The sequence below is a fragment of the Zosterops lateralis genome (genome assembly GCF_965231275.1).
Source record: "Zosterops lateralis genome assembly, chromosome: 7".
Taxonomy (NCBI): domain Eukaryota; kingdom Metazoa; phylum Chordata; class Aves; order Passeriformes; family Zosteropidae; genus Zosterops; species Zosterops lateralis.
This window is the reverse complement of record NC_139767.1, coordinates 22,949,030-22,972,847: the sequence shown is the minus strand read 5'-3', so window position 1 is coordinate 22,972,847 and position 23,818 is coordinate 22,949,030. Positions and strand designations below refer to the sequence as shown.

Below are 23,818 nucleotides of genomic sequence, written 5' to 3'. Positions count from 1 at the left end.
ATAATACTTTTGTACCACAGCAGGAGCCTCCAAATCATCAGAAACCACAAAAAACACATCTCAGTGCAATGGGAGACAAAGTAAGGAATTCAGAGGCAAGCACTGAGTGTCTGCAAAGATCTGATGGTCAATCAGTTACACACTTTGGGGACATCCAGGATGTACTGTGGAACGAAGTGCACCCGTTCTGCTTCATATGTGTGTGCTCTCAGCTTCACAGTCAGGCACCACGATGGACAGATGGTGGCGTCATTCTCAACGTTGGTGTAGTGTCTCATCACCTGCAGACACACAAGGGACAGTACAGTGTATGCAGGAAGGAAGTGTGGTAAAGTGCCTTCATAGAATCACAGATTAATCTGAGTTGGAAGAGACCAAGTGCACACACTACCTCAAGCAGCTGTTTGTTCAGTGACATCCCTGGGGCTAAGGAATTGACATTTTCAGGGAAGAAGGACTGACCAGTGCCAGATGAGAAACAAAGACAGAGAGGCTTGCAAATACTAAGTTTCCCTTACCAGGACATTTCTGGGTGCTAAATCTCCTGTAACTGCAGACTCATGTAACGTGAATCCTACGTCACTTGGGAGAAGAGTGACAGTGCCCTCAGCAGCTTTACTTGTGGAGGGCCAGACACAAAGGCCAAGTTATTGCCCATCACCCAGGCCACAATAACCATTCTTATGCAGGCTCACATTTATACTAACAGTGCAATAATTCATAGTAATTCCTCTTTCAGTGAGGTGTACCATGCTTCATGTTCCCTAGGGGTGAGAGCAAGTGTACTTTGCAAGTGCATGAGCTGTTTCTGTCATTTCTCTGCCAGGACACAGGTGAAAGAGAAACTTTAATCCAACAGTGTTTCAAAGCAGTGGCCAAAAGGGTTAATAGAGGTGCTAGTTTGTCAAATTCAAAATTAAGGGTTTTAACTGAATTTTGACTCCCCCAAAATACTTTATTCTGCAAACAGTTGCTTCCTAGGTCATGTCTGGTCTAAGTAACTCCTACTAACCTTGTAAACAGCAAAACCTTCCAGCTCTGTTGCATAAAGACTGTTGACCTGAGTGGGCTTGCAAAAGACATAGAAGGTTGAAGACTTCAGTGGTGGTATGTCAGAGATTTCTGGGTCCACGTGAAAGACACTGCCATCATTTGGAGTCCAGACAACAATGATACTTCCTTTGGTGTGGTTGGTCACACAGAGAGAAAGAGGTTTTATCTTGACTGGTGGCTTGCAGCATCCAAAATCATACTCCCTGGGACTGACACTAACATGAGCAGGAAACAAGGCCAAGTCTTTGCTTACACCATCATAGAAATATTCAGTCATGGCATTGGGTTCAAAGTATTCCTTGGGCGGTTGGTCCTCAGAAATCTACAGGATGGAAATATTTCAGTGTGAGCAGGAAAAGTATGCCTGTGGGAGACACCAGGCACTAATTGCCTTCATGAGCAAGAGGGCCTGTGAGAAGCACTTCAGTAAGAATTCCTAAGACAGCTCAAAGTCTAGGCTTCAAGGAGGCTTATGTTCATAAGCATCAATCTGAAACTAAAGATGAAGCAAAAGATGACCCCATGGTTGAGTTAAAGCCATAAAGAAGCTTTGTGGCTGAGCTGAGCCAGCTGAGAAAGATAGCGTTGGTGTGTGCTGGGAACATCAACAGCAGAAATACTAAAGAAATCAGTCTGGCACCTGCAAGCCCTTCTAGATCTGTCTTCTATACAACAGATACCCAGCATATATAGAGAACAGCTGGAAGTGTCTTAGATTCCAGGGAGGGCAGCTCATACCTCAGGGGGCAGCATGAGAGCTCCCTTTTCATCCATCTGCAACTTCCCATCCTTCAGCATCGCACTCAGGATATCAGGAGGGTAGAAAGTCAGTCCCCTCACCATGTTGGTTCGGTACCAGGAGAGGTGTCTTTCCTTAAGGATAGTTGGCTTAACTGTGTCTGAATGGCAGGTACCAAAAAAGTCCACATACATGGGTTCCTGGGAAAACACAAGACAGGATAATAAGAAATAAACTGTCCTGTGATTGCTTTGAGAGCTACACCATACCAGTATCTCACTTCCAAAACCATGCCTGGGAAAGGCTTAGCTTCTGCAGTTTTAGGCTGCCATTTACTTTATGTCTCAAGAACTTGGAGTGAACTGGAGTGAAAATTGAAGGCACTCAGTGCACAGCTATCCAGCTAAAGTTAGGAAAGAGACCTAAACAGACAAGAGCCACAGAGGATGCACCTCACCCTATCCACAGACATTACTGACCATCCACATCATATTACTGATAGGAACCTGCACCATGGGGATTCTGCTCAACAAGAGTCCAGGTCCTGCACTTGGGTCACAATAACCCCAGGCAGAATTACAAGCTTGGGGCAGAGTGGTTGGAAAGCTGCTTGTCAGAAAAGCACCTGTGGGTGATGGCTGACAACAGCTGCACCTGAGCCAGCATGTGCCTGGGTGGCCAAGGTCAAGGGCATCCTGGCTTGTATCAAAAATAATGCAGACAGCAGGACCAGGGTAGTTATTGTCCCCCTGTACTCAGCACTGGTGAGACCGTGCCTTGACTACTGTCTTCAGTTTTGGGTACCTCAGTACAAGAAAAACATTGAGGGGCTGGAGCATGTCCAGACAAGGGCAATGAAGTTGGTGAGGGGTCTGGAGCACAAGTCTTATGAGGAATGGCAGAGGGAGTTGGCAGTGTTTAGCCTGGAAAAAAAGAAGGCTCAGGGGGAATTTTATTGTTCTCTACAGCTACCTGAAAGGAGGGTATAGACATGTGGAGGCTGGTCTTTTTTTCCCAGGTAAGAAGTGAAAGGACAAGAGAAAGTTACCTCAAGTTGTGTTTGGGCAGTGGTTAGATTGGATAATGGGAAAAATTTCTTCACCAAAATGGTTGTCACCCCAGGCTGCCCAGGAATGTGGTTGAATCATCATCACTTTGGAGACATGGTTAGTGGTGGACTTGGCATTGCTTGGTTAATGGTTGGACTCAATGATCTTAGAGCTCTTTTCCAATCTTAACAATTCTATGATAGGTAGCAATGAAAATGCAGTGGGAAGAGATTTGCTGGGACTACTAAGTGAAACAGGCCAGTCCTGTTGGATTACACTGGAAGATGCCTCTAAAGTATCACAGGAATAAAACTACCCTTTGCCTCCCATACCTGGTGGTGGACAAGGCACACGACTCTGCGGTGATAATTCATCGGGTGAGTAGGTCGAAAGATCGCCTTCAGTATTACTGTTGTTGTGCCCTCCAAGACCCCACAGGGGCAATCCAAGGAGAAGACGCTCCCTTTGCCATTAATATCAAACTGATAATAGGTCGGAACATCTGATGTGTTGCTGATTTTCAGTGTCTGCATCGAACTTTCACCAAGATTGATCCAGTCAAAGTCCACAAAACACTGGTGCAGGGACACGGAAGGACCTAGTACAACATGCAAGATAAGATCCTGGACCTGTCATAGCTGTTTCTTCCAACATGTCACAAGACACTGCTGCACTTAACTGATATTCCCAAACAGATTGAATTCAGCAAACCCACTAGTCCTAGCAGACAGTTGGACATTCACTTAAAACAGTCAGGAAAGTTTAAATACCAAAAGGTACACCAGGGACAACCAAGATCCCAGCAGCGGTTTAGTCTGTGACCACAGGCTTATGATAATTTCTAGTCCTTCCCTAAGCACTAACCTTTTTCCCTCCAGTGGTAAGAAGCTGACAGGGAGAAATAGAAAGGCTTTGGTACCTTTACATGAGCCAACCACTTTCAGAACAGTCTCTAAGTGGGATCCAGCAGATGTGATAGTGAAATAGTCAGTACTGTGCTCTCCTACTATTTGAGGCTGAAACCGTATGCGCAAGACCAGCTTCCCTTTGGCAGGGACAACACCTTCACACACATCACAGGAGAAAACATAATCACAAAGCAGAGGGCCTTTTACTCGTTCTATTCTACATGGCGCATCAACCTACAAGTAGAAAAGAAATAGGTTAACAAAGGAGCCAATATGAGCCAGGATGGCTCTGAATGAAGGACACTAATCAGGTAAGAACTGTAGTTTTCAGCAGTGCTGAACACCACCAAGAACACCAAGGCCACCACAGAACCACTGTGCAGCAAAACTCTGCCACCTTGTTCTGATGGAGAACGGGTGGCAACAAGCTCCCACAGGATGCTCAGAAATCAGCAGGCTGCAGCAAAACTCCCGGTGATCTCTGAGGTTGGAGTGCCCCTCCTGGTAGGTGGCAGGTGGCTCAAGGTGTCCCTAGGTGCCAAAATAGCCTAAGTGACTGCTGTCACCAGGGGAACATGCAGGCAGGTGACTTATTTCCCTCTATCCACAGTTCCATCCTGTTTATGGGTCTTCTTTTCCCAAAAAAACAAAGCTGGTGCTCTGACACCTTACTCAAGACTCTTAAAACAGTCCTGATCCTTGTCTGGCAATGCTGAGCACCACTGCAATGTGAATAATAACAGTACGAAAATGAGTGTGTCTTTTCCACTCCCAAGCTGCAGGGCCTGTGGAGCAGTTAGCACTTCTGCCATCCATGTCAGCAGCCTCTGAGTACATCCACCACTGAAGAGGCTGGGGTGGGCTGAGCTAGCACAGGTAACAAGGTGCTCAAATCCATTTGACTTTTTGAACAATTCACTGGGCTGCGGTCCACAGAGGACAGCAGAAGATCCATCAGTTGCCTGGGACACACACACACACATCAATTTGAGACTGACACATCACACAAGACTGATGGGCTTGTCCAGAGTGAGCAGGAGAGCTGCAGAATGAAAAGGACATTGTGGCTGCCTGATCTGGATCAAGCACAGAAGGGAAGCAGAGGGAAACTGCAATACCATGCTGCAAATTTACCAGAACTGTAGCTGGAAGGCAAGGGTGAATGGCATGGTTGGTAGGGGAAGGCTCATCACCTCTGCTTCATTCACATTCACACTTCGGTTATTTTTGCAACATTAGGGGAGATACACAAGACCACATATCCCAGACAAATGTGTCAGCTTGTCAGCTTCTCACAAGTCAGTCTCTCTCTCCCCATACCACAGACATGTTGAAGATTTCCACAGACTTCTGCACAGCTGTCCCCACTGGTACTGATCCAAAACACAGGACATCCTGAAATTTTCCAGGCTGTACACCTTTAGACTTCTTTCCTGTCACGCTCACACACAGGTAGGGGTATTTGGCTGTTAAAGAGAACAGTATGGTGGATTAGGAAAGACAGGTGGAACCTCCATTCTTGGATATTCAACACTCAACTGGACAAGTCTCTGAAGAACCTCAGATAACTCTGAAGTTAGATCTGCCTTCAAAGTTGGCCCTGCTGTGAACCAAATAAGTTCCCTTCCAGCCCTAATTTACTTAACTCAGAATCACATTTTTTTGTTTATCAGTGGCTATACAAGTCACTTCAGGCAAAGACTGGCTAGTGAAATCATTGCTTATTTTAGCTTGCATCCAGACAGCTTCAGAAATTTCCCTCTGCTTCTCTGTTTAGTAGGGACAGATAGGAAACACTGAGTGTCTGACAAAGCCCAGTTTGTGGAGGCTTTGTCCAGTGAATTCCTCTGATTTCTTCCCTTCTGTCAAGTTAAACAGGCCTTGGAAGTGCTGGTTTGGCCAAAGAATGCCACAGGGCACATTGGACCCTCTGTCTCTTCAGGTAACACTTCCAAATTGGCAAAAGTACATTAGAGAATTTCACAGGCCACTTTCAAACCATGGGCTCCACTTGCTCATCACTAGGTTGAGCCAAATGTGGCCAAGCCTCAGAGTGCAGGCCCTCCACTATCCCTGTGGAATGCTATTCCAAAGTTAGGGATAATACACATTTCTTTGTGTGTTAAATGCAAGAAAGACTCACCCAGGGCTTTTAGCTGGATTGTCCTCTTTTGTTTCACTTCTCCTCCAAACCAACATGTTGCTATTGCATTATGCAGCCCAGCCACCTTGGGCTGGAAGATCACCTTGACCTTTATTTCAGCACCTGGGTTCAGTGTGCCATGGTTAGGAATCATGAAGAAAGGGCTTGGTGTCTCCCAGTCAAAGACGGTAACGAGATCACTAGGAAATGGAGATACATTTTAAGCAGATCAGTGGATTATTTGCTGCCTGTGCAATCATGGATAGGACGGACCTTTCCCAATAGGTTATTCAGTTAGGATGTGAACCAACTGGTGCTGAATGGAAGAATTGCAAATGCAGCTGGACAAATATGTGATGCTGTGAATGTTTGTCTCTAGTCTCTGCAACTGCTTTGTTCACACTTTAATGAATCTTAGTTATTACAGCTAAGAACTTTACTAATAACCAAAAGGTGATACCAAGCAAATCAGCTCCACAATTAAGTATTTGCTTTTCCTACATCTAAATTTCCAGCTACTTAATTCCAAATGAACATTGGTTCCTTTGTTATATGCTCAAGTGAGAAGAGATGATTGAGCCATTTCCCTAATACCTCATTCAGTTTTCCAGAACCCCCTTTGCTTGTTTGATTTCTGTAAAGAACATGATATGCCATAAGCTTTTTTCTATTTTATTGAATTAAGCTGTGTGTTGCTTACCATCCTTATCCTCCAACATCCTGGGCTTCTCACTTGTAACAAAGTATTTCTCCAAGTGGAGACTGAAGCCCTTGAAATGGTTGGAATCACTTGGTTGGAAGTACACCTCCACCTTGCCTGGGAACTTCACTGCATTCCCTTCTACAATACTGTCCTTCCTCACTAAAACAGGACAAACCTTGGTAACTGGGAGCATCCTTGCTCCTAAATGACTAAAATGTTTCCAGCTGGTAGCTCATCTCTCCCTGTTCATGCTGGGCAGGTTACCTTCTGTTAAACGGAAGCCCAGGCCTCTCCAGTGAATGTGGGATGTTCTCAGTGGGACACTGTGCTTGTCCCCACCTAGTTCCTGTGCATGAATGGTTCTCAGCATATGCTGGCAACAAACAGACGTGAGATGCCAAGATGTGCCTACATCTACCTAGTGACCTGCACTACCATTCTGTTGCCTTTTCTGCCAAGACCTTAAGGAAGGCAGAGTTTTGCCTCCTGTTAAGGCAGCCAACAGAATTCACTGGAATGAACTGCATTCACTGGAGAGTCCAAGAAAGTGATAAAATACCTTTCAAAATACCTTGCAAAACAGAAAGAGTGTCTGCTTAACCACCTCTCACTCACCCAGTGTTGCACACAGGAAACGTCGCCTCCGTAAGATTGTGGATAGCACAGAAAGGCAACTGGACACCGGCCGGGATGGACAGACAGAAGCGTGGAAGCAGAGCATGCAGGGCAACAGAGAACTCACCCTCAGCTTTCATAAAGAAGATGTTGTCTTCATATTCCCGCTGCACAGAAAAGCAAAAGGAGACAGCAGTTAGATGTATTCCACCTTGCAGCTGCACCCATGAATACCTGTCACCTTCACCTCTCCAAGTGTTCGGGAAAAAAATGTTGGCAACAGAGGCACCAGTGGAAGCCTCTGTGCAGGACGGAGAGCATATGAATCATACAGAAAAGGCAGGCAGTGTGGAAGGTACTCAGGCATACTCCTCCATCAGGGAACACACAAACACCCTCACAGAGAGCAGTTGAAGGCCACATTAGTTTCACCTGGTTTGTTTCAATGCAGATGGATTTCTTTCAGTATTTTCAAGATCCCAATTCAGCTGAACTGATGCATGTACAGCCTTTCTCTGGGCTCCATGAGCACAGAAGTATTAATCTTTGATTAAATGCTTTGTCAGTTAGAGATCCAAGCAGATAACACACGACTTAAAGATGCAGCATTGACAGCACTGTGTATATATAGCCTCAGGACATCTGCTAACCAGCCAAGATAGAAGGAACTGAAAGATATGTGTTTTCTATGCTTCCCATTTGTCACCCCTCCTGAGTAACACTTATACAAGTAAGGAGAGACCTTGCAGCACACACAGTCCTTGCTCTCTCTAAGAATGACTGCCTCCTGCTTTAGCGATTGATGTGCTGCAGACAAAGCACTCACTGAAAATGGAACGAGGCCAGTACCTTATTTCATAAAGGGAACACTGAACAGTCATCAGAAAATCATGATACTAAGAGAGCAGGGTACTGGGAATCTGCCCAGTGACCATCCTCTATGGCTAGGACAGAGATACATATCAAAGACATACAGCTGTCGACAAGAGCCAGAGATCAAAACTCAGAGCCAAGACAGACACTACGAACAACCTGAAAATCAAGAAAAGGGTCAGGATAAAAGGAATCATTGCTGTTAAAAATAAAGCTTAAAGAAGCACTCTCCATCCAAAAGAAGGGAGGCCCCTGACATATCCCTCTAGAAAACCAGTAGCCCTTGAATGTAGAGGCTTTGGAATCTCCTGTAGGAAAGCTGAAAGTGAGTCCCTCAACCCAAAGTTCTGCACTAAAACCACCCAGATGTGTTTCCTTGGGATCAAACCAGCTGTGGACAGTTTAAGCACTTCATCTTACTGAGTTGAAAGGCAGAAGTAGTACATGAAAAACTGAGGATACTTTTTGCGAGGATTCCTCTCATAACTACTGCCAAACTCTGCAGAGATGTCAGGGACTAGTGCTCCCTCAGGTAGTGAAGATGTGGAGAGATCAGGAAGGTCATTCTGCCCACTCCTTCTATATGCTGGAATTTCCCCAAGGACTCATGCATTCAAGTGAAAACGAATCAGAAAGGACAAGAGAGGCACAGGCCCACTGCCCTGCCCCAGAACACAACCTGAGCACTGAGAGCAGTTGTGATGTTGTTGCTGCTTTACCTTTTTACTGGGCCGGAAAATGACGGGCAGAGTTACAGACATACCAGGGTTCAGAGTAATCGGCTGTGGGAAAACAGTGAAGAAGAACGGCGTGGAAGGAGCTCTAGATAACAAAATCAAAACAAGAGATTTTGTCTGAGGGTGGGCAGCTTTAGTTAGACAACAGAAAAGAGAATAAATAACCAACACCTCCAGACCCCACAATTTAGAAGCACTTTACACACTGAACCCCAAGGGTACTTTGGCAGAAAAACAGTAGAGAGGCACAGCACCCAGGTGTCCTGAAAATTCCCAGCTCTAAGTAGCTACCCCTTCCTTGAACAATATTTTATGTTTTCAGGACACTCAGTATGAGCAAAACACACAGGGCAGAAAAATCTGAGTTTCAGAGCAGGGAGGGGCACAGGGACTGCTGGAATGGCTCAGCATCCAGAGGGACTCCGGGAGCAATGGTTTTAGGTCACACTAGTGACTGGCTGGCACACATCCACAATTAAAATCTCACTAGACTGGAAATGCCTCACAGACAGAAGTATCAGCAAAACAGAATTTAAAACCAGGCATTTCATTTAACAGACTTCTGCCAGGAACAAGGCCTGTGTTTCTGAATTAGCAGGTTTCTGTCCTGCAACATAAGGCTGCACACATCGTCTCCAGCACAACAATCAAGGGGAGAGAGGGAAGGTGAATTTGAGAAAAGGTGCTGATGTGAGTGATAACAGCAGGAGGAGTGAGTGAAGACACAGAGAGAGCATGAGGAGTACAAAGACAAACAAACTTCCCACGCACCTGTAACTCAGCTTCTGGGCTTTCCCATGAACATTTTTCAAGGTCAGGTGTTTGATCATCTCCTTTCCAAGTTCCCAGCCATGCCAACTGAGTGTTTCAGGAACCTCAATGCCCCAGAATATGGCTTTCTTCTTCTTAACCTCTCTTGCAAACACCTTTGGGAGTAGCAGTTTGGGAGAAAGGGAGGAGAAATCACTCAAACAGCCATTTCTCTACGCTAAAGGTTTCTGACTCCAGCAACGGATGAGAGGAGCCACCCCGCGGCAAAACTCCAGGAGTCCCCAAAAGCCCTGCTCAGAGGTCCAGAGAGGACACCTCCTGGCCACAGCCCAAACAGCAGATACTAAAAGCTGTGATGAACGACGGATGCAAAAGCTAATTTAGTTTTTTTTTTTTTCTCCCTGCCTGCCAGACAATCTACTCACGCCAGTAGCACCCTTTGCTCCTCCGCTCACCTTTCTGTCATGGCCACTTTTCCGAAAAGAGACAGAGTTTTGAGGCTTGTCATGTACTTGAGCATGCATCTGAGAAACAAGAGGAAAAAGTCCTCACATGTGCTGCTCCTGAACCCACAAAGCCTTTGCTGCCAAGAGCTGGGCACTCTCAGCGACCAGACCCCCTCCCCATGCTCCTGGTGGCGCTGAGCCCCCTCCCTGCAGGGGAGCAGCCCCGTTGTGTCCCCGGTTTGCAGCCGAGTCCAGCCTTCTCCACGGGGCACGGCTGTCCCCACGACCTGTGGGGTCATGACTCGCAGCCCAGCCCCTGTGGAAGGGCTCTCCCTGGCGCTGGATAGCACAGCCCTGCCCACTATCGGCCCACAGAGCACAGTACAGCAAAGCTGTGCTTTGTAGGCTGTCCTGGCCCCTCGAGCCCCGTATGGATGACTGTGGCAGGACCCTGTTCCCTACAGCGAGCGCTGCTCAGCTCCCCGGGGCACGGCCCGCTGCGTTATACCCCTGCTTGTCCCCGGAGCGGAGCAGAAGCCCGCGCCCCGAGTCACCATCGCCCCCGGGCCAGTCCGGTTCCCTCGATCCCAGCCCGGCTCCCTAAAGCACCGGGATGCCGGGACACCTCGGTGCCGTCCCGGTCCCGGTCCCGAGCACGGGGCGCCGCGCGGGCCCGCTCGCGTTGCCACGGAGACCAGACACAGCGGCTCCCGGAGCCACGACGGCGGCCGCCCCGGGTCAATTCTCTGGGGCAACGCGGCCGCCAGGGGGCGGCGGAGGGACGCGCAGGGAGGGGGCGATGGAGCGGGACAGGGACAGGCACAGGGCGATGGAGCGGGACCGGGACAGGGACAGGGCGATGGAGCGGGACCGGGACAGGGACAGGGCGCGGGCAGGCGGCGGTCAGGACATGGAGGGGTGAAGGAGACCGGTGAGGAGCTCTCAGGGGTGCACGAGGGAGACAGAGATCTGTCTCTGCAGGAGGGCAGGTGGGAAGTTCAGGGACAAGGAGATGGAGGAGGGCGGGTGGAAGACGGAGGGATGCAGGAGTGCCCGAGAGAGCGTGCGGCGAGGGATGCTGAGGATGAGTGTAGGGGAGGGCGACAGAATAAAGCTGAGCCAGCAAAGGGGCCGGGGGTACATCGGATGGATGAGTGAGGACAGTGTGGGGTTTGCAGGATGGCAAGGGGTCACAGGCTGCAACAGGCTGGAGAGTGCCCTCTTATAGGGATGGAGTGACACCTTAGTGGGGCCAGGTCACCTTAATCTCCTTGGAGCATTGTGTGACATAAGTAACAAGTTGTTATCATTGCCAAAAGTAGTTATGGGGCCAAGACCAGCAAGGGCAGAGGGTGGGGAGCTTTGGCTGCACAAGCCCATCAGGTATCATTCTCATGGGGCACCACCACCACCATGGGACAGTCCTACGTCTTCCCAGTGTCCTGGATGACCCTCAAGGAGACAGGACCTTCATTTTTCCGGTGGGAAGGGACAGATAGTGCCTCCAGGGTGCGCAGGCAGCACTGTGGTTGAGAGTAGGGCTGGCCACATCAAACAGCACAGGGAGGGTGGCAGGGCAGAGGCAGGAAGGAGATGCAGCTTTAATGGCATTTGTTGATGTTTACAAATGAGTCATCCAGCAAAGCAGCCCAGCTGTAAATCAGCACTCTAACTCTTCCAGCATCAGTTGTGTCCCCTCCTCTGTCCCTCTAGCTCTGGATGAGTGCCTGGCTCCTCCAGAAACAACCTCATAAATAACAGCAACAAAACAAACCCTCCTGCAGCCACAGTGGGCCTGAGTGCACCAGGCGTGAGATGAACGCCTCCCATCCATCACTTTAATGATTGTACTTTGGAAATTAAACCTGTCATGGCCCATCAAGGTGAACGTTTTTAGCTTGTGACATGCCTTCGGCTCCCCTCCTCCTTCCTGGCACTTTCGTTGCTTTCCTCCGTGCCTTTTCCTCTCTGCCTCTACCATTTCTGTCCCCCATTTCAGCCCTGCTCCAGTGTGTAGTACTCCCTGCGGTCTCCTGCTGAGCCAGGTTGTATATCAGGTGACAGATGTCTTTGGCCCTGATGCTCCTGCAGCCATGGGTTGGCAGGTGACAGAATTTCTGTGCCCAGTCCTGTGTTCCTGCTGGGAGATGGTACAACTCTTCTGGAGCAATGAGTCTCTCCTCCTCTATTGTTCTCACATGGCAATGGCAGCAAATTAGGTACCATCCTTTCATGCTTCCCCATGCCTTCCTCCTTCCTTGTATTTTCCCCTCACTACATCACATTTATTTCTCTCTTGCCCCATGTTACACCAACCACAGCAGTCTCCTGGCACCTGCTCCTACCCTAGCTCATATCTATCCCCTTGGAGCAAGGGCTGCAGTCCCCTCAGAACCAGAGATTCCCACTGGGCAGTTCCAGGAGTCTGGACACCTGCATGTCTTGAGATGGACTGCCTGGGGAGACGGAAGGTGGGCAGTGAGGATGCCATGTACCCAGGGGGAAACTGCTGAGCTGCCAGCATCTACTGTGGGTCACTGTCCCCCCCTGCCCCAGGACTGTCGTCCCTCCGTCCATCTCCATGCTCCTCTCTCCTGTCACCTGTTTCCCCTGCCCACCCCTCTGTCCCAAGAACATCGCATCTGTCCCCCTGCCCAGGGTGCTGCTGCCCAGACACTGACAGGCTTTTCCCAGCCTTGTGACATGTGACAGCCCCGCACCAACGCTTACCTGTCCCTTCCACCACGGACTGTCTGTCAGCGATGACCCGGGATTCCACAGGGACTGTTGCGCTTCAGCAATTCCCACCCCCACCACAAGTCCCGGGGCAGACAGCCCGCCCTGCCACTCTCAGGCAGAAACAGGGAGAGGAGAGGGCAGCAGGATGTGTGACAGGAGGGACATCACGGTCTGCAGGGAATGAGTCACCCATCCCGCCCCTGCTCCACCCCTGCAGCTCTACGTGCACTGGAGGCAGGGCTGCCCCCTCGGGCTGGCCCCTCTGCCTTCGAGGCCATCTCAGCACCCAGTAAGTGCACATGGGAGATGTATAGGGCCTTCCAGGACCGACCAGCATCCTTCGAGGACATGGGCAGCCTGCTTACTTATGGGCACTCTGTGCTTAACCCTAGTATTTCTAGGGAGGTGGTAAAGGGTGTCTGTCATCATCCGCCCACCAAGGGTTGATTTGAGCCCCAGTCAGAGTGAGCAAGATCCCAAAAGCATAATGAAACAAGCCCAGAAAGGAAATTAGAGTGGTTAAGAATCACCACGGGAAAAGGGGAGCTCACCACAGCACTGAGCCTTTGCAGCCTGAGCACCTTCCTTGTCTCCCTTCCCCTCCACTTACTTGGGGCAATGCCTCACCAATGCAACCAGCCTAACTGCAGCATGGAAAACAGCATCAACTTCGCTTCACAGGGCAGTTTTGCCCCACAAAGCACAGACCCTACCAGGGATGCTACTGGTGCAGGAGGAAGACAGGCTGGCATGTAACCTGGGCATCCTTCCTAGCTCTACATGCCACCAAGGGGAAGGACAAGCTGGCACCACACTGGGATGTGCTGCTCCAGGCACTGTCAGATCTGTAGGGAAGTGGCAGTACAGTCAAAGAAGGGTCTGGGGTCTTTCTCTTCCAGCTGTGCTAGCAGGCTGCCAGCTGTCCAAGTTTGCTCTCCCCACCTTTTTTCCCCAGAGACCTGGTAGGACAGCACAGGAGCAGGACAGGGGATTTTCCTGTCCCCTAAGGAAAAGCACAAGCATCCAGATAACAGCTTTATAGGGGAGGGATCTGGGGACTCCTCCAGATACACACAGAGGAATAATTACAAGTTAAATAGGATCCAAACACACATAAGTTAAAGGGTGGCAGGTGCTCTGCAGCCCCCTGCTCCTTCCAGGCACAGTCTGTGTCTGCCAGCAAAGAGACACCCCACAACACAGCCTGGCCCCTCTCCCCAGCTGGCTCCATTCGCCTTTTACAACACAGAGCCGATCTTCCTCTCTGTGGCTCCCATCTCGTCCTCCTCCTCTTCCTCGCCCCCCGAGCAAGACGAGTCCGGGCCGTAGCTCAGCTCAGTGGTGCTGCAGTGCAGGAAGCCCGAGTCAGGGCTGTGCCCCATGAACTCGGGGCTTTCAGCAGCTTGTCCCTGGGGCTCGCTGGGCAGCAACTTCTCACAGGTTTTGCTGAGCCCTCGTTGCTTCTCAGCCTCCACCTGAGCCCCCTGCTCCTTGGCCTTGCGACTCCGTTTCCACTTCATACGGCGGTTCTGGAACCAGATCTTCACCTGCAAAGGGAAAGCCCCCAGGGGAGAGGATGTAAGCAATGAATCTGGAAGTGTTCTAGGACATATTAGGGGTCATTCCAGGATGAATTAATCTTTGCTCCATCCTGTCCTTACTCATCCCCTCACCTTCCCTGCAAGGAGGGTCCCCTGAAAACCTCCTAATTGTGGGGCATCCCAGGGCACTACAGGTATGTGTAAAGAGGCTGAGGTCGTCACAGGGACAGGAATAATGGGGACTGCTGCCTTCCCCCCATCCAGCCTCCAGCCAAAGATATATACAGGGACATTTTCATTTTAGCCCCACAAAAAGACCCCTCCCATAGCATGCTGAGGGATGGGAAAGCTCTGAAACCTAAGTTGGGGGTGCCATGTAAAAAGAGGAGCATCATTTCTGGGGTGCCCTTCACAAGAGAAGACCCTGGAGCCCACCAGGCAGTCTCTGCAGGAGACACCCTGGAAAGGGCACTGATGGGAGCAGTGAGGTGTGGGGTTGATGGCATTAGCATTGCCCATGACCTTGACTGGCCCCCATGGTAGCTCCATGGTGCTGTGCTCCATCCCCCCCGGTCCAAGGTACCTGTGTCTCAGTGAGCATCAGCGATGTGGCCACCTCAAAACGCTTGGGTCTGGACAGATACTTGTTGAGCTTGAACTGGTTCTCTAGCTCCAGGAGCTGTTGGCTGGTGAATGCTGTGCGAGGCCGACGGCACTTCCCCATCAAACCAGATTGTGGGGCAGCTGTAGAGCAGACAGTGGGTGGGGGTCAGGGGACAGCAGACTGGTAGGGGGACAACCCCTCAGCAAACCCAGGATGAGGAGGAAGGTGAATGTCTCCATCATCTCCCACCCCAATAATGGCTTTATTGCCTGATAGGAACCAGTGAGATATGTTATCAGGCCTCGGTGTACAACTGGGATCAGTGCTGTGACTGAAATTAATTCTCTTTTTTTATTGCTGGGCCGCACAGGTGGCAGCTCAACGGCCAGGGGCTGCGGTGGGGCTGTCCGTGAGCTCCGCTATCTTGCCTGCAGCCCTTGAAGGCAGAGCGGCACTGAATCAGGAGGCAGCAGGAACAAAGGGACCTTTCAGAGTCCAGCAAAGGGTGGCTGCCGCACTCTGTTTGATCATTGCTTATCTCCTCTCCACTGGCTTTATTGTCCCCCTGGGGTTCAGCTTTTACTGCTTCTCCCAGAACCACAGCGGCAATCAAACCCAGGGGTTTGCAGCTGGGAATAAAGCGCTGGAGCGGCAGGGAGGGGGAGAATAGGGGGTGGTGGCGGTGGGCACTAATGCAAAAGGTCCTTGGCACCTCCCTGCTGACTCATCTCGGGCAACAAGATGAAGCATCCTGGCTCTAAAATTGTGCCATGCTTGGCAAGGGCCACTCCAATTCACCCACTTTGCTGGGCATGGGCATGTTATCTCCCCCAGATTCCAGCTTTGATCCCAGCCTGCCGATCTCCCGAGGTGTCCATCGAGCCCTTCACAAACACAGTGATGACGCATGAGGCAGGAATTTATGAAAGAGTTATTAACTGATCACAACACAGGTTTGATCCCAAGTACCTGGATGCTGGGTGGGTCAAACAGATAGAACACAGGCTGGGCTAGGGCTGTGCAAACACCTCATGGGAGTAGGATAGGCACTACCCCCTCTTCTGCCTGTAGCCCCTCAGTGCCAGAAGAGACAGTCTGTGGGACCCACCTTGTAGCCACCGGACAGCTAAACGAGGGACTGACTGAACAGAGACACACTATGCCAATGATTCTGACACACATGATGCATTACTTTGCACATGAAACATATTCAAGGCCACAATTGAATGAGAGGTTCAAAAGATTTCCAGTATAAATACAGATGAAAGATGTCTCAGCTCTTCAGAGTTCGGCAGCCATCTGGGCTCTAACTGGATGTGGATGCTCTGGCTGTACAAACCCTCCATGGAGACATGGGATCAAACAGGTCCCCAAAGGCTTCCTCTGGCTAAGGAAAGGAAGTCTTATGGGAACTAGCATCTGCAGGGATGGGGCAGCCCAAGCTAACATCCTTTGCAGTTCCTTGGGGAGGGAAAGGTAAAAGATGCATCAGAGAGAACTGGAGGGGAAATTCATTCACTCTGTGTTAGTGGGGGCCACAACACAAAGCAGCCCCAGTCAGTGTCCAGCAGCCCAAGGATTCTGGGTCCCAGTGAGTCTCAGTTTGCTGACAGAGACAGGAGCATCTGGAGCCCCAGAGTCCCTCCCTGCCATGAGGCTGCACTGTGCAGTTTGGCTGTACCAGGTCAGGGAAGGGCCCCTCTGAGCAGTTCCCCTTTCTGCACATAGTCTGTAGAGAATGTTTTGGGGAAAGAGAAGGGAAGAGGTTATGCCCTCCTAGCATCCAATAATCCAGGAGTTCTGTGCTTTCTGGAGCTGTAGGGTCCAGGAGTGAAGAGATATCATATTCCCAGTCTGAATTCCCCACTCCAAAGCAGAGAACCCAGGGTTCAGCTCCTAGGGTATTACGTCCTCAGCTTCTAGGGCATTGCATCCTGCTCCAGGAAGCACAGAAATCCTTCAGATCAACCTGAAAGGCTCCTCTGTGTCTCCTTTAGCAAGGTCATATGGGACCAGACTAAAACCAGATGTGGGAAGAGTAGAGGCATAGAAGTAGCTCACAGAAGAATCTCAATCCTAAAAGCAATGGAAGTTTGGTCTGTCCACCTTCAGAGGAGCCTGGAGGGCAGCCTGCTTTGACAACTCCCTCTCAAGGGACTCACTTTCCCCTAGGTAAGGTGCTGAGAACTGCTTGCTCTAGCAGGGAAAAGAGTATCAGAAAGTTTGTCCAAAAGTCAAATAAATCCAAACAGGATATATCCCAAATAATTACCAATGCAGGGGACTGACTTCTGGAACATGGTCCTGTTGCCAGCCCCGATTTCTCCTTCTCAGTGTCCAATTCAGTTTCAGTGCAGCATATCCATTACAAACTTGTACAGAGCCTGACTTCCTTGGAAACTCACCCTGCCTCCTGCCCCAGTGCTGACAAAAAAAAAAAAAAAAAAAAAAAAAACAAACAAAAACAAACTCCCCCCAGTCCTCAAATCCCTCTGTGGTGCTGTCATACAGTATGGCTGGCCACTTAATCTGTGACCTCCTATGACAATACACCCCTCAGCAGCTATAATTATCCATCACCACTGCTCCCTACTGTGATTTGTTCAAGATTTGGCCTCCACACCAGATGAAGTAAGCCCAAGCCAATATAGTTGGCCTTCAGCCACCCATGGCAGCAGATTTTCATGCACCTGAATGACCAACATCTCTGGCATCAGTTCTGCTGTTACCTTTCCTAAAGGGCTCTAGCTTTTTTGTGTGGAGAGAGTATGAGAGAAGAGGATCTGGAGATTCTCAGTGGAGAAAGAAAAAAGGAAGGAGGTAGAAGTTGAGACTGAGGGAATGAGGTAGTGGCTGCTGGTAGCTCCAGTCAGTCCTGTCAGTGTGCTTTGCTGAGTCCCATCCCTCACTGTCCTGTGGCAGGCTGCCACATGGACAAAAAATCCTCCCACGGGGTGCACAGCAAGCATCCCTCCCAGGGCTTACCTTCTCCAGTAAATGTCAACCGAGCTATGAACCCATCACTATCACTATCAGCATCTCAGAAATAATTACACTTTGGGATGGCTCTCCATCTTATCCAGTTCCTACCAGAAGACCAGTGACTGTCTCAGCATCACACCTTTGCTTGCCAAAGGATTTATTATCTGCTCAGCCACCTCCTCCAGCACTCCATCCAGGATCAGGGCTTGTCTCAACATCCCTTCAACCTGGCAGGGCTTGGACCCCCTGATGGGTGCCTGGCATCTGGCTGCAGTATCAGTAAATAAATTGCTTGGCCTGGGGCCAGGAATGCCCTCTGAATCTGAGGCCAGGAGCTCTGCAAGGCAGCTGCCTCCTGGATAATTAGATAAAGCTTATAAAGAATTGTTGGTTTATTTGATACAGTTCCGTCTACTTGATAACAAGGGTAATCCTAGGTTGATATTAACTCACTTGTTTTTAATTTGGTTTGTTTAACTATAGTTCACTTAACTTTGTGGTCTGGCAGATAAAGGAGAGGAAATTAACACCCTGACTGCTTTAAGTGTTTCTCCAGATGTCAGAGCTGAAAGGGAGGGAGGTAGTCTCAGCATCAGGGTCATAACCACAGGCTTTTTCTGACCTGCCAGCAGCCCTGACCATTATCTGTGGGGCAGCATGTGTAAGGGCACTTGCTACCTCTGATAGCCCCTTGCTTGCTCCACCATTAAACTTTAATTGCTGCTTGCCAGCTGTTTCCCAGCCCATATTTCCAGCTGACAGCAGACCACTGTACACCTGCTGAGTCTTCGAAGGCATTGCTTTTTGAACAAGTTTGATAAAACTTATCCTGTCTGTTCTCCTTGCCCAGCACAGCCCATCAGCAACTCTCTGCCATCATGGGCAGGATCTGATCCGGGCTCCAGACCATCAAGTTAGTGAGTGGGTAATGCAAGGAAGTGGTGTGTGAGGAAAGCCATCTAAGCACCAGGTTCCTCAGAGAGGATCCTTCACTCTTCCTGAGAGTCCACAGCTGTATGCCACTCCTCCCTACTTCTACAGCTCTAAGCTGCAGTGAGTGTCTGCACTTGGCTCCCACCTCTGCACAGCATTTCCACACTGACAAACAGGACAAGTAAATCACAGCTCCCAGAAAAACTAATAGGCATGGCACTCCAGTGCCAAATGCTCCCCCTGGGTGGTTCAGCAGCTGCTCAAAGCCCCAGGATAGGGATCCAGGCTGGGGATAGCAGAACCTGGGCAGGCAGCATCCCTGCTTTGTGCAGCAAGGGCACACCTGCTCCTGCACTCAGGCCTTCCACAACCCTCTCCCTCTGCATTGCAGCAGAGGCAGCCAGGCATTGTGTGTGGCTCTGCACAGGTAGCTAGTGAGGGAGGCACAGCACCTGCTTGCCTCACAGCAGGGGCACTGCTTTGAATGAGCCCAGCACCCAAGCCCGGGCCAGGTTCCTAAGGGTACCAACTGTCTCAGACAGTCTCCCTGGCATCCTACCTCCCCATACACAGGTGATACCAGGGAGAATGTGTGCCATGAATACCCACAGAGCTTACAGTTCATAGGCTGTCTTCCTGCTTCCCCCTCCCCGACTGTCCCCAGGAGATCAAACTAGACCACACCTGCAAAGCATTGCTGCACATGCACCCAAGAAAGAATTTATTGCAGAATTTAGTCTGGAATTCTCTTTAAATAAATCTCAAGAGCCATCTCCCCCTGGAATGATCCGTAATATGTCCTAGAAGTCTTCCAGACTCATCTCTTACAGCCATCTGTCCACTGCTTCTGGGAGAGTTAAACATGACTAGCACCAGCAGCATTGACACTTGTACTCAGCCACTCTGGAAACTTCAGCCAGGCAGGCCCGTCCATCTGTCTGTCTAGGCTGGATGGTGGGACAGGGACTCCCACAAACTACAGGCAGCCCAGGAGCTCTGTGCCAACCATGGAAGGCTCCTGCCCAGCCCACTGCCCTCCTCAAGAGATGAGGAAGGGCTGTGGAGGCAGCACATCTTAGGTAGATGCCCTTTCCTGTCCCTGCCTACCAACACCCCTGTCCCTAGAGCATGACCTGCACACTGGGGCAATATGAGCCCAGACACAGCTATAACATGCAGCTGAGCCAGTCCTGGTAAGTGCAAGGAGAAGGCAGGCTGCAAAGGACCTGATTTCAGAGCTTCAGCAAGCCCACAAGAGCAAGTGCTAGAGACATACTTGAGAACCCTAAGGTTACCAATGGACAGAAATAAGGATGTGAAGATGGATAAGGTTCTCTTCTGCACAGCAGAAAAATTGCTGAAGTATTTGACAGGACACTCTGGAGAGAAAGAATCCCCACTGCAAAGGGCTCCCCAGAACTGGGAGCAAACACCTTTTAGTAAGGACATGGATTGAGGCAGCAGTCACTGATGTAATAATTTGCAGTTTCGGCAGCTTTTGCTGTATCCTTGTTGTACCTCCACATGTCTACCCTTCTTTGGGATCTCCAGAAAACAAGTAAGTAATACTTGGGGCAGAAACTGCTTTTCCTCCCTTTGAGGCTCCATAGGAGCCCTGTTCAGTGTTTCTCACAAGACCCATTGACATTCTGGTCCAGCGCATTCTGCAGAGATCCCTTCACAAGTCGTTCTCATGCCAATAATTTGGGATTTGTTTCCTTTTGGCGAGGTTTTGGATACAACCAGCTGAAGAGCAATATCCTGCTTTTGAGAGGAATGGAGCTGATGTACAAATACCTCTATGTTATCCCAGCCAGAAGCTGCACTCAGGGCTACAGGATCAGACAGAGTGGAGCATTCCCACTCTGGTGAAACACAGCCCTGTACAAAGCTACCAGGATGCTGAGATACACCAACAGACCCAGACCCTTCAAAGAGAACATGGCCTCTGCAGAGAAGCAGGAAGATGTAATAAATAATAAAGATTGCTAACTAATAAATATTTATTTTTTCTTGTCTTAGTGACACGTTTGAAGAGTGCACACAACCCATAGCACTGGAGATTTATTCTGCACCTCTAGATTTACAGATGGACCTTTCCTAAAGTCCAGGGAAAGCCAGGGAAAGGGAGACAGCATGAAAAAAAAAAAAAAAAAAAAAAAAAAAAAAAAAAAAAAAAAAAAAAGCCTGTTTCCTTTTAACCTGATCAGGAATAGTTTGAGGTAGGAATAATAAATGAAATTTTTCAAGTTAAGCCTCTAGATTTTTTTGCACTGATCTTTATCCAGCATTTTTAAACTATTATTATTATTTTGCAAAAGGGCTTTCAAATTTTTAAGACAGTACGCTCAGCTAACAAATCTGGATACTCTGATGGGCCTTTATGAACCAGTCACTGTCGGTTTAATGCCCATCTCTCCACTGACCAGCACAGGACAGGGTCCAGGTCACGGTGCCAGTCCGCCACGGGACAAGTGCCTGAAGGCAATCCTTGTTCCCTCCGTGCCCTGCAGGACCCTTCACAGCGGGGTGGGATGCGGTGCCTGCCCGCAGCCCTGGTGGTGCCCGGCAGGAGGGAGCGGGGCAGGGCTGGAGCCGGGCACTCTGTCGGGCCGCCCGGTCCCCGCAGCTGCGGCCAGCGATGAACTCCCCGGCCGCTCATCCCCGCCCGCCGAGCGCGGCAGCGGCAGGACCCGGAGCGCCGGCCCGGCCCTGCCCGGGGGCCCCATCCGGCCGCGGATCCAAAAGGACTCGGGCGGGTTCGTTCCCAGCTCTGCCGGGAAGGATTTATTCGTTTCCCAGTGCACGTTTTTGCCACCGTTTCTCTATTTTCGTTTCTTCCCCGCCTCGCAGGAGCCCAGCGAGCCCGCAGCGGCGCGGGGCCGGCAGTCCGGGTGGGCGCGGCTCGGCTCGGCTCGGCTCTGCCGGCAGCGGAGCGGGCACTGCTGCCCGGGGCTGCTCCGGGACACCGGCCCGGCCTAAGGCGAGACTTTGCCCTTCGGATCTGTTCCCATGGGCCTCACAGCCTTCGGAAGTCTCCGGAGGGCGAGTCACGTCCCCCACCCAGCTCTGCCGGGCTGGGAAGGGTGTCTGGGCACAGAAAGAGCCACGTATCGAGCTCAGCCCGGAGGGCTCAGTGTCCCTGCGGGGTCCCGACCCGGACCACCGGAGGGCCTCGAAGGGGCGGGTTCTGGGAACCTCAGTCCCGGGTTGTCCACGGGACCTGCACCTGATGTGCCGGCGGACGCCCCCGGGGGCTGGAAGGGCGCAGAGCCCCTGACGGGAGGGTCAGTCCCCGGGTCACTCACCATGGAAGTCGGAGAGCCTCGGCACCAGCATCCCGGCTCGGATCCAGTGCTCCAGCGGGAAGGAACCGGCCACGGCCGCCTTCAGGTGCTCTGCGCCGGGCGGCGGCAGGTGCGGGATGCCGGTGTAGGCGAAGGCGGGGTGCTGCCCCCCCAGAGCCGGGAGCGGGTACACGGCGGGCGGGTACAGGGCCGGCAGGGCGCCGAGCCCGGGGCCGGACAGATGCAGCAAGCCGGGCTTGGGGACGAAGCCGGCCGGGGCGAGGGGCGCGGCGGCCGGGGCCGCCCGCGGTGAGGGGGTGTCGGAGCGCCCGGCGGGGCCGGGGCTCCCCGCGGGGCTCCCGGGGCTCAGCCCCGGCGGGGAGGCGCTCCGCGCCGGCTCTTCGGCCAGGAGCGCTTCGATGCGGAAGTTTTGGGACTTCTCCATGGGCTTGTGCATGGCCCTGCCCCGTGCGGAGCCGTCGAGCCCTCCGGCGCCCCACCGCTCCCCTGCCAGGGCACAGCCCGGCCGGCCAGCCCCGGGCCAGCCCCGGCAGCGGCGGGCATTCACCCGCGGGGCCGCGCCGCGCTCAGCGGGGCTGCCCTCGAGGGCAGCCCTCCTCTCCTCTCCTCTCCGCTCCGCCTCCCGGGCACTCGCTCGCCCGACGGCACCGGGGTGGGTTTTAACCCCCTCTCCGCGTTCCCCAGCTCCCCATTGGCTCCGCTCCGGCCCCCCGCCCCGCCGCCCTCCCCACCGGCCGCCCTCCTCCGGCTCCCGCAGCCCCCGGACGCAGCCGTGGGCACACGCCAAGGACTGATCCGAGCTACTCTGCCCCTTCCCCAGTCCCTCCACAGCCAGAGGTCCCCCCAGCCGACAGGACCCACTCATGGCACTGAGCCCATCATCCTGATCCAGAGGCCCGTGGCAGGGAAGCAAGCCTATGGTTGCAGCAACTGAGGGAAATCCGGAGAGACTAGACAGACTTCAGCATATGTAGGCAAAGCCCTGTTGGCTCCAGTGCTGCCCTGGCACCGTGGAGCCCCCAGGCACTTGGAGGGCAGAGTGCTTAGCTGGGAGGGCAGGAGAGGCACTCACTCACCAGCAGGCTCCTCTGCATCCTGTGCACTGGGGATCACCACCTATGCCCAGCTGTGCTGTCTCCCTTTGCATCACTGCAATCCAGGGAGATCAGTGGACCTGAGCTGGACACATAGAGGACCACCACCCTCCATCACCTATGTCTATCCAAGATGCCAGCCCAGCAGGTGCATACTGGCAGATTGTTATTCGTTTGCCTGGTCGCACCTTTCCTAGGCAAGACACAGCTTAAAGAATAACACCTGGAAAGGACAGAGAGGAAAGCTTTGGCTGGTCAGGGAATGGTGGGTAAGTAGGAGCAGCACTGGTCCAGATCTCCTGGCACTGGCCCTCAGGGAGAGGCAAAGTGCATGTGAGTGCTTTAGGGTCTACACCTGTGTGTCTCTGGTTCCCACTTTTTTGTGTCTGACACAGTGACACAGCCTCCGCTTTTTAGTGCCCTATGGTGGGTCCTGCTCTTTGGAGGGGAAGTAAGGCAGCCGCTATTGCCCTGCCTAAATGTTATAATGGCTGAAGGAAATTCCTGTCTCTGTGCTTCTTTTCCCTTCAGCATTTCCAGCACTGCTCTATTTCCTGACCAAGAGATGGGTCCACCCCCC

General features: G+C 51.5%; 2 protein-coding genes across 2 annotated transcripts in view; both read right to left on the bottom strand.

Annotated features, from left to right (window-relative positions):
* Positions 1–10,148, bottom strand: part of CFAP65 (cilia and flagella associated protein 65) — a 31,180-nt gene extending 21,032 nt beyond the window's left edge. Inside the window, exons 1-11 of the mRNA XM_083865366.1 lie at positions 10,047–10,148; positions 9,592–9,746; positions 8,803–8,905; positions 7,211–7,377; positions 5,893–6,092; positions 5,070–5,215; positions 3,761–3,983; positions 3,174–3,439; positions 1,792–1,992; positions 1,013–1,375; positions 144–281 (exon numbers count right to left, since the gene is read on the bottom strand). Coding sequence (XP_083721492.1) covers positions 144–281; positions 1,013–1,375; positions 1,792–1,992; positions 3,174–3,439; positions 3,761–3,983; positions 5,070–5,215; positions 5,893–6,092; positions 7,211–7,377; positions 8,803–8,905; positions 9,592–9,746; positions 10,047–10,115 — 2,031 coding nt within the window. The 5' untranslated portion in view covers positions 10,116–10,148. The remainder of the gene's footprint in view (positions 1–143; positions 282–1,012; positions 1,376–1,791; positions 1,993–3,173; positions 3,440–3,760; positions 3,984–5,069; positions 5,216–5,892; positions 6,093–7,210; positions 7,378–8,802; positions 8,906–9,591; positions 9,747–10,046) is intronic.
* A 3,866-nt stretch (positions 10,149–14,014) lies between these two features.
* Positions 14,015–22,580, bottom strand: LOC310911543 (uncharacterized protein; the record flags this gene model as incomplete). Its single annotated transcript, XM_083865204.1, has 3 exons — positions 14,015–14,323; positions 14,901–15,061; positions 22,145–22,580. The coding sequence occupies 3 exons, from the start codon at positions 22,578–22,580 to the stop codon at positions 14,015–14,017; spliced, it is 906 nt and encodes a 301-aa protein (XP_083721330.1).
* Between the last annotated feature and the right edge of the window lie 1,238 nt (positions 22,581–23,818).